The 10,000-nt window shown below is 45.9% G+C and overlaps 1 protein-coding gene across 1 annotated transcript in view; it reads left to right on the top strand.

Annotated features, from left to right (window-relative positions):
* LOC133569800 (partitioning defective 3 homolog) overlaps nt 1-10,000 on the top strand; it is a 529,671-nt gene that overhangs the window by 57,177 nt on the left and 462,494 nt on the right. Inside the window, exon 5 of the mRNA XM_061922423.1 lies at nt 9,095-9,192. Within this exon, the coding sequence (XP_061778407.1) occupies nt 9,095-9,192 (98 nt within the window). The remainder of the gene's footprint in view (nt 1-9,094; nt 9,193-10,000) is intronic.

Below are 10,000 nucleotides of genomic sequence, written 5' to 3'. Positions count from 1 at the left end.
ACATCACTCAATAAACGTTTGGGAACTGAGGAAACTAATTGTTGAAGCTTTGAAAGTGGAATTCTTTCCCATTCTTGTTTTATGTAGAGCTTCAGTCCTTCAACATTCCGGGGTCGTATTTTACACTTCGTAATGCGCCACACATTTTCCATGGGAGACAGGTCTGGACTGCAGGTGGACCAGGAAAGTACCCACACTCTTTTACTACGAAGCCACGCTGTTGTAGCATATGGCTTGGCATTGTCTTGCTGAAATAAGCAGGGGCGTCCATGATAACGTTGCTTGGATGACAACATATGTTGTTCCAAAACCTGTATGTACCTTTCAGCATTAATGTTGCCTTCACAGATGTGTAAGTTACCCATGCCTACAAAGACAACATATTTTTGGGGAAGCTGTTTTTATACCCCATCATGGCACCCACCTGGCGGCATGGCGTAGTGCAGGGGCCGAGAACCTTTTTGGCTAAGAGAGCCAAGAAAGCCAAACATTTCAAAATGTATTTCCGTGAGAGCCATATCATATTTTTTAACACTGAATACAACTAAATGCGTGCATTTTTAAGTCAGACCAACATTTTTAGGGTGCAATACGTTGGGGCGGTATAGCTCAGTTGGTAGAACGGCCATGCCAGTAACTTGAGGGTTGCAGGTTCGATCCCCGCTTCCGCCATCCTAGTCACTGCCGTTGTGTCCTTGGGCAAGACACTTTACCCACCTGCTCCCAGTGCCACCCACACTGCTTTATATGTAACTTAGATATTGGGTTTCACTATGTAAAGCGCTTTGAGTCACTAGATAGGCCCCTCCCACCTCCAAAGACATGCAACTGGGGATAGGCCCCTCCCACCTCCAAAGACATGCACCTGGGGATAGGCCCCTCCCACTTCCAAAGACATGCACCTGGAGATAGGCTCCTCCCACCTCCAAAGACATGCACCTGGGGATAGGCCCCTCCCACCTCCAAAGACATGCAACTGGGGATAGGCCCCTCCCACCTCCAAAGACATGCACCTGGGGATAGGCCCCTCCCACCTACAAAGACATGCATCTGGGGATCGGCCCCTCCCACTTCCAAAGACATGCATCTGGGGATAGGCCCCTCCCACCTCCAAAGACATGCAACTGGGGATAGGCCCCCTCCCACCTCCAAAGACATGAACCTGGGATAGGCCCCTCCCACCTCCAAAGACATGCAACTGGGGATAGGCCCCTCCCACCTCCAAAGACATGCAACTGGGGATAGGCCCCTCCCACCTCCAAAGACATGCACCTGGGGATAGGCCCCTCCCACCTCCAAAGACATGCAACTGGGGATAGGCCCCTCCCACCTCCAAAGACATGCACCTGGGGATAGGCCCCTCCCACCTCCAAAGACATGCACCTGGGGATAGGCCCCTCCCACCTCCAAAGACATGCACCTGGGGATAGGCCCCTCCCACCTCCAAAGACATGCAACTGGGGATAGGCCCCTCCCACCTCCAAAGACATGCACCTGGGGATAGGCCCCTCCCACCTCCAAAGACATGCACCTGGGGATAGGCCCCTCCCACCTCCAAAGACATGCACCTGGGGATAGGCCCCTCCCACCTCCAAAGACATGCACCTGGGGATAGGCCCCTCCCACCTCCAAAGACATGCACCTGGCAGCCACGCTTCCGTCAGTCTACCCCAGGGCAGCTGTGGCTACTGATGTAGCTTACCACCACCAGGTGTGAATACATATTGAGTCCCACTTCTCTGTGAGCGCTTTGAGTGTCTAGAAAAGTGCGATATAAATCAAAGTTCAAACTCATAAACAATTTTTTTCTTTGTGCAAAAATATCATTAACTTTAGAATTTGATGCCAGCAACACGTGACAAGGAAGTCTGGAAAGGTGGCAATAGATACTGATAAAGTTGAGAAATGCTCATCAAACACTTATATGGAACATCCCACAGGTGTGCAGGCTAATTGGGAACAGGTGGGTGCCATGATTGGCTATAAAAACAGCTTCCCAAAAAATGCTCAGTCTGTCACAAGAAAGGATGGGGCGAGGTACACCCCTTTGTCCACAACTGCGTGAGCAAATAGTCAAACAGTTTAAGAACAACCTTTCTCAAAGTGACATTGCAAGAAATTTAGGAATTTCAACATCTACGCTCCATAATATCATCAAAAGGTTCAGAGAATCTGGAGAAATCACTCCACGTAAGCAGCATGGCCGGAAACCAACATTGAATGACCGTGACCTTCCATCCCTCAGACGAAAATGTATCAAAAACCAACATCAATCTCTAAAGGATATCACCACATGGGCTCAGGAACACTTCAGAAAACCACTGTCACTAAATACAGTTATAAGTGCAAGTAGATGCAAAGCGAAAGCCATTTATCAACAACATCCAGAAACGCCGCCGGCTTCCCTGGGTCTAAAATGGACTGTTACAAAGTGGAAAAGTGTTCTGTGGTCTGACGAGTCCACATTTCAAATTGTTTTTGGAAATATTCAACATTCTGTCATCCAGACCAAAGGGGAAGCGAACCATCAGGACTGTTATTGCCCATCCGGACTCGCATGGAAAATGTGTGGCGCATTATGAAGCGTAAAATACGACAGCGGAGACCCCGGAGTGTTGAAGGACTGAAGCTCTACATAAAACAAGAATGGGAAAGAATTCCACTTTCAAGGCTTCAACAATTAGTTTCCTCAGTTCCCAAACATTTATTGAGTGTTGTTTAAAAAAAAGGTGATGTAACACAGTGGTGAACATGCCCTTTCCCAACTACTTTGGCACCTGTTGCAACCATGAAATTCTAAATATATTGTCTTTGTAGTGCATTCAATTGAATATGGGTTGAAAATTGTATTCTGTTTTTATTTACCTCTAACACAATTTCTCAACTCAAATAACTGGGTTTGTACTTTATATACAGAAAAGTTTCAATGCGTTTTCTTTTTTTCGTGACTATTTACATTGTAGATTGTCACACCAAATTTTGAATGAACACATGTGGAGTTATGTACTTAACAAAAAAAAAGGTGAAATAACTGAAAACATGATTTATGTTGTAGTTTCTTCAAAATAGCCACCCGTTGCACTGATTACTGCTTTGCACACTCTTGGCATTCTCTCCATGATCTTCAAGTGGTTCACCAACGAGTTTGAACCTCTTGAAGGGGTCACTAACAAAAAACAAAACTGTGACTGGTTCTCTGCTAGCATGTGAGCTAAATGTCAGCACATGCAATCAAACTAATGTTCTGAATTGGTCCGATCAGGACCGAGGTGACGGCGTGTCTTTGTAAATATTTCAACAAGTCAATCCTCTGTGTAAATTGCTCACTTCCTCTAATTTGAAAACATCCATTGTTCAGTGGACGACATCTCCCATCCTGCTTTCTGGCCTCCATTGTTCAGACTAGTCCTCATTCATGAAGGCACTGGTCTGACTGGGAGCTGTCACTTACAGACATGCAGACTTCAGCCTTTGAGAAGGAGGCGGTGACCGGGAACTCACCGTCCGTTGTGACCTTTCACCCTCTCAGAAGGGACCCCTCCCCCACATCCCTGACAATGACATGTTGAGCTGGGTCATGGCTAATTGCTGGTTTTTGATTGATTGTTTGAGACTGGTATTAGTCGATTGCACAGTACACTGCTCTGGCCCCCCAAACAGAAGAAGAGTTACAGAGCCTGATGGACCGCTTTGCAAAGACATGTGACAAGTTCAGCCTGACTATCAGTCTGAAGAAGACGAATGTGATGGCTCAAGATGCTGATTCCCGGACTCTGTACTCCTCGTCAGATGCTGAACCACTCTGTATCACCATCATCGACTATGAACTTGAGGTCGTCAGCCAGTTCACATACCTTGGCTCCACCATCAGGGACAACCTCTCACTGGAAGCAGAGATCAACAAGAGGATCGGCAAAGCATCCACAACCTTGGCCAGGTTTTGGCAAAGAGTGTGGAACAACAGCATGCTGACAATAAACACCAAGATCACTGTGTATCGTGCCTGCGTGCTAAGTGCTCTCTTGTACGCCAGCGATTCCCGGACTCTGTACTCCTCGTCAGATGCTGAACCACCCTGTATCACCATCAACGACTATGAACTTGAGGTCGTCAGCCAGTTCACATACCTTGGCTCCACCATCACTGACAACCTCTCACTGGAAGCAGACTTCAACAAGAGGATCGGCAAAGCATCCACAACCTTTTCCAGGTTTTGGCAAAGAGTGTGGAACAACACCATGCTGACAATAAGCACCAAGATTGCTGTGTATCGTGGCTGCGTGCTAAGCGCTCTCTTGTACGCCAGCGATTCCTGGACTCTGTACTCCTCGTCAGATGCTGACCCACCCTGTATCACCATCAACGACTATGAACTTGAGGTCGTCAGCCAGTTCACATACCTTGGCTCCACCATCACTGACAACCTCTCACTGGAAGCAGATTTCAACAAGAGGATCGGAAAAGCATCCACAACCTTGGCCAGGTTTTGGCAAAGAGTGTGGAACAACAGCATGCTGACAATAAACACCAAGATCACTGTGTATCATGCCTGCGTGCTAGGCGCTCTCTTGTACGCCAGCGATTCCTGGACTCTGTACTCCTCGTCAGATGCTGACCCACCCTGTATCACCATCATCGACTATGAACTTGAGGTCGTCAGCCAGTTCACATACCTTGGCTCCACCATCACGGACAACCTCTCACTGGAAGCAGAGATCAACAAGAGGATCGGCAAAGCATCCACAACCTTTTCCAGGTTTTGGCAAAGAGTGTGGAACAACACCATGCTGACAATAAGCACCAAGATTGCTGTGTATCGTGGCTGCGTGCTAAGCGCTCTCTTGTACGCCAGCGATTCCTGGACTCTGTACTCCTCGTCAGATGCTGACCCACCCTGTATCACCATCAACGACTATGAACTTGAGGTCGTCAGCCAGTTCACATACCTTGGCTCCACCATCACTGACAACCTCTCACTGGAAGCAGAGATCAACAAGAGGATCGGCAAGGCATCCACAACCTTGGCCAGGTTTTCGCAAAGAGTGTGGAACAACAGCATGCTGACAATAAGCATCAAGATCGCCGTGTATCATGCCTGCGTGCTAAGCGCTCTCTTGTACGCCAGTGAATTCTGGACTCTGTGGTCCTCGCAGGACGTACGCTGCTTCCGTCGCATACTCGGGATTCCATGGAGCGATCGTGTGACAATCAATGCAAGCCAAGATTCCCAGCAGGGTCACTCTCCTCTGTCAGCGTCGCCTTTGATGTGCATCGAACGGACGATGGCCGGATCCCCAAAGACATCCTCTATGCAGGGCTTGCTTCGGGCAAGAGGACAACAGGACGGCCACATCTCCGCTTCAAGCATGTCTGCAAGCGGGACCTGAAAGCGCTCGACATGGACCTGAACACCTGGGAAGAGCCTGCTCAGGACAGATCAATCAATCAATCAATGTTTACTTGTATAGCCCTAGATCACGAGTGTCTCAAAGGGCTGCACAAGCCACAACGACATCCTCTGCTCAGATCCCACATAAGGGCAAGGACAAAAACTCAACCTAATGGGACAATGAGAAACCTAGGAGAGGCCCGCAGATGTGGGCGACTGGTGCAATGGACGTCGAGTGGATCGAGCATAATATTTTGAGAGTCCAGTCCATAGTGGATCCAACATAATACTGTGAGAGCCCAGTCCATAGTGGATCCAACATAATAGTGTGAGAGTCCAGTCCATAGTGGATCCAACATAATAGTGAGAGTTCAGTCCATAGAGAGGCCAGCAGGAGGCCAGCAGGAGACCATCCCGAGCGGAGACCGGTCAGCAGCGCAGAGACGTCCCCAACCGATGCACAGACGAGTGGTCCACCCCGGGTCCTGACTTTGGACAGCCAGTGCTTCATCCTTGGCCACCGAACCTGTGCCCCCCACCCAGCTGGAGACACACCGTGAACACTGGACTGGAAGCTGGCGAGGCAAAAGTCCGCCAGCTTGCAGATAAGAAGCGAGCTCAGAGAAAGAGCAAGCAGCTGACTTGACCTACAAATGAAACCAAGTGCAACAGAGACTTTCACTCCCGTGTGGGTCCGTACAGCCACAGCAGACGCTGCCTGACCAACTTAAAAATATCCAAGGGGCGCCAATCTATTGTCTTCCAAGACTTACCATTGCCAACAAAATATTCCATACATTTTTTTGGGGTCAAATGGAACCAGAACATTTGAAGCAAGATTCGTTTCATGAAGTCACTCACACTTTTGGAACCCAGTGAACAGGAAACAGGAAGTGTCCCTCAGCAATGGGAGGGACTTGCCAATCACGTAACAGTATCAACTGCAGTTCGCCTCTCGCCTCCCAGTCCCAGACTGTAGTCGAGGAGCGCAGGGGTGACGTTCCCTCCAGGACCGGTGTTTTCACGGGGGGTAACACCCTTCACTTTACTTTTATCGGGATCTAGTTTTAGGCCGTATTGCCCAGCCCTATGACGGGATATGCAAGCCAACACACTTACAGCAGGTATCCTTTGGAGCACAAGCTGATGGGGGGTGACAGCTCCTCCACACACTCTCTTAAGCAGTGGGCTTTTCTCGGGTTGTGTGTGTGTCCGCACGGCGCAGATGCTACCTCTCCCCTGCTCTTAGCTTCCCGACCTGCCAGCCCGTTTGACGCTAACACGACTTTGCACTTTACGCCGTCGGATCGCTCCCTTCCCAATGCCACAGACCTGGCACATTTTTTTTTCTCCCGCAGACTCAGAACTGAGCCGTGATCCGCCCTATTGGACGAGAGGTTGCCGGGGAGAATAGGATTGGGGTTTATGAGGGCCAAGGGCGAAAGAGCAAGCCACAGGAAGCAGAAACAGCCGTGTTGTCTTCCCCACTCCGGCGGTTGCCATGGGATCAAGCGGGTGCTAAAAGCACTCAAGGGGAAGGGAGAAATGGAGGGCAGGCGCAGAATAACAAAGGAAGGGTGAGGGAGAGTTGAAGGAGAGGGGAGAGTATATTTAGCCATGTCTCTTTCACCCTGTCACTCAGCGCTCAGACAACACCCGCCATAATCACGCTTGGCAGGAGATCGGAGAGGATGGCTTCACCCTCGTCCTCGGCCTCTGGTCACTAGGACACTATGACCCCACTGTCATCTAGTCGGGTGACCTCACATGCAGAATACACGATAAAACTGTAACAGTGACTACGGGCATAACGTTAACTACGCTAATAACGATAAGTACGGTAATAACATTAACTACGGTCATAACGATAACTACGGTAATAACGATGAGAATGGTCATAACAATAACTAGGTAATAAAAATAGATACGGTAGCAACGATAACTAGGGTCATAGCGATAACAAGGTTCAAAACATTAACTACAGTCATAACGTTAACTATGGTCATAACGTTAACTACGGTCATACCACTAACTAAAGTTAAGTTAATGTTAAACCCTTGATGCTGAGTGCCAAACAGGGAGGTATTGGGTCCCATTTTTATAGTCTTTGGTATGACTCGGCCGGGATTTGAACTCGCAACCTACCAATTTCAGGGCGGACAATCCAACCACTAGGCCACTGAGTAGGTAATAACGATAACTGGGTATTACTACTCTAATAACAGTTACTACGGTAATAATAGTAACTATGGTAATATCGGTAACTACAATAAAAACAGTAACTACTGTAATACCGTTAACTAGGTAATAACGATAACTACGGTAATAACGATAACTACGGTCATAACGATAACTCAGTAATAACGATAACTACGGTCATTACAATAACTACAGTCATAACGTTAGCTATGGTCATACTGGTAACTAAGTAATAACGATAGCTACTGTAATAAAACGATTACTACCGTCATAACGATAACTCAGTAATAACGATAACTAAGGTCATTACAATAACTACGGTCATAACGTGAGCTATGGTCATACCGGTAACTAGGTAATAATGATAGCTACTGTAATAACGGTAGCTGCGGTAAGAACAGTAACTACGGTAATACTGTTAACTACGGCAATAACGATAACTACGGTAGTAACAAATACGGTCATAACGATAACCAGGGTCATAACGATAACTAGGGTCATAACGATAACTAGGGTCATAACGATAACTAGGGTTATAACAATAACTAAGGTCATAAAGATAACTAAGGTGATAACGATAAATAAGTAACGATAACTACGGTCATAATGATAACTACGGTCATAACGATAACTACGGTCATAATGATAACTAAGTAATAACGATAACTAAGGTCTTTACAATAACTACGGTCATAACGTGAGCTATGGTCATACCGGTAACTAGGTAATAAAGATAGCTACTGTAATAACGATAACTGCGGTAAGAACAGTAACTACGGTAATACTGTTAACTACGGCAATAACAATAACTACGGTAGTAACAACTACGGTCATAACGATAACTAGGGTCATAACAATAATTAGGGTGATAACGATAACTAAGGTCATAAAGATAACTAAGGTGATAACGATAACTAACGGTAACCATGGTCATAATGATAAGTAAGTAATAACGATAACTACGGTCATTACAATTACTATGGTCATAACGACAACTAGGGTCATAACATTAACTATGGTCATAATGTTAACTATGGTCATACCGGTAACTAGGTAATAACGATAAGTACTGTAATAACGATAACTGCGGTAATAACAGTAACTATGGTAATACTGTTAACTAGGTAATAACGATAACTACTGTAATAATGATAACTGCGGTAATAACAGTAACTACGATAATACTGTTACGGAAATGACAATAACTACGGTAATAACAACTACGGTAATAACGATACCTAAGGTCATTAAGATAACTAGGGTCATGAAGATAACTAAGGTAATAACAATAACTAAGCAACAATAACTACGGTCATAATGATAACTACGTAATAACGCTAGCTACGGTAATAACGTTAACTACGGTATTACAATATATTCCCCATCTTGTTGGAGGTTGTGACTTAGATCTTCCAGCAGATGAACGAGTGAGAAGCCAGAGGAGACAAGATGACAGAACGACAAAGTCTGGAATGTTCCTGACCGACTTCATCCTTTTGTGTTCAGGAAGAAGAAGAGACCAGACGGAAACTCAGAGTTGAGAGGATAGAACCAGTGGGAAGAGCCGACTCCGCCTTGGACCATTGGCCGCTGCCCAGTCTGGAGTGAGTAACCACAACCTCTGTACACTATGAAATAAACACACACACACACACACACACACACACACACACACACACACACACACACACACACACACACACACACACACCTTGTCCGCCACGACTATAACGACTATAAATTGTCTCTTCAATTTTTGAAAAATGCTAAAACCTCACAGCACGCATTTATCAATTAAATTGTTACAAGTACACCTCTGTATACTGTCAGTGTCCTCTTTGACATACAAGACCAAAGAAAGAAATGTAGATCATTAAACAGCAAGGAGTCACTTTATTAACATTTTTTTTAGTCTACAATAAAAATAAAACATTTAAAGTGTGTACATTTGCCTGAAATAAAATAAATAGATCCTTGTTTAAGGTACCTGGTTTTTGACTGACTTACAAATATAATTAAATAAACTCATCCATCCATCCATTTTCTACTGCTTGTCCCGTTCGGGGTCACAGTAAATAATAATACATTTAAATGAACTCAGGACACAACATACATAAAACACTTTAACCTACAAACAAACATGAATAAAACAATTTGTGCAGATTTTTTAATTGTTTTAATGGCAATAAGTGAGTTGGGATGAAATGTCTACAAGGAGCACGTTTTGCAGTGCACATCTTTTTAAAGCATGATAGTGCATTATACTAATAAAGCATGCTCCCAGGGGTCACACACACACACACACACCCCCCCTCCCCCCCAGCATGGCACCGTGCCCCAGACCCACTACTTGAGAATAATTGCCCTCGTTGATGTGAGTGCAGGGGGGTCGCCAACAGCATTACATATATA

This window comes from Nerophis ophidion, linkage group LG15 (assembly GCF_033978795.1).
Source record: "Nerophis ophidion isolate RoL-2023_Sa linkage group LG15, RoL_Noph_v1.0, whole genome shotgun sequence".
Taxonomy (NCBI): Eukaryota; Metazoa; Chordata; class Actinopteri; order Syngnathiformes; family Syngnathidae; genus Nerophis; species Nerophis ophidion.
The sequence above is the reverse complement of the archived record's forward strand: the minus strand, read 5'-3'. Positions and strand labels throughout refer to the sequence as shown.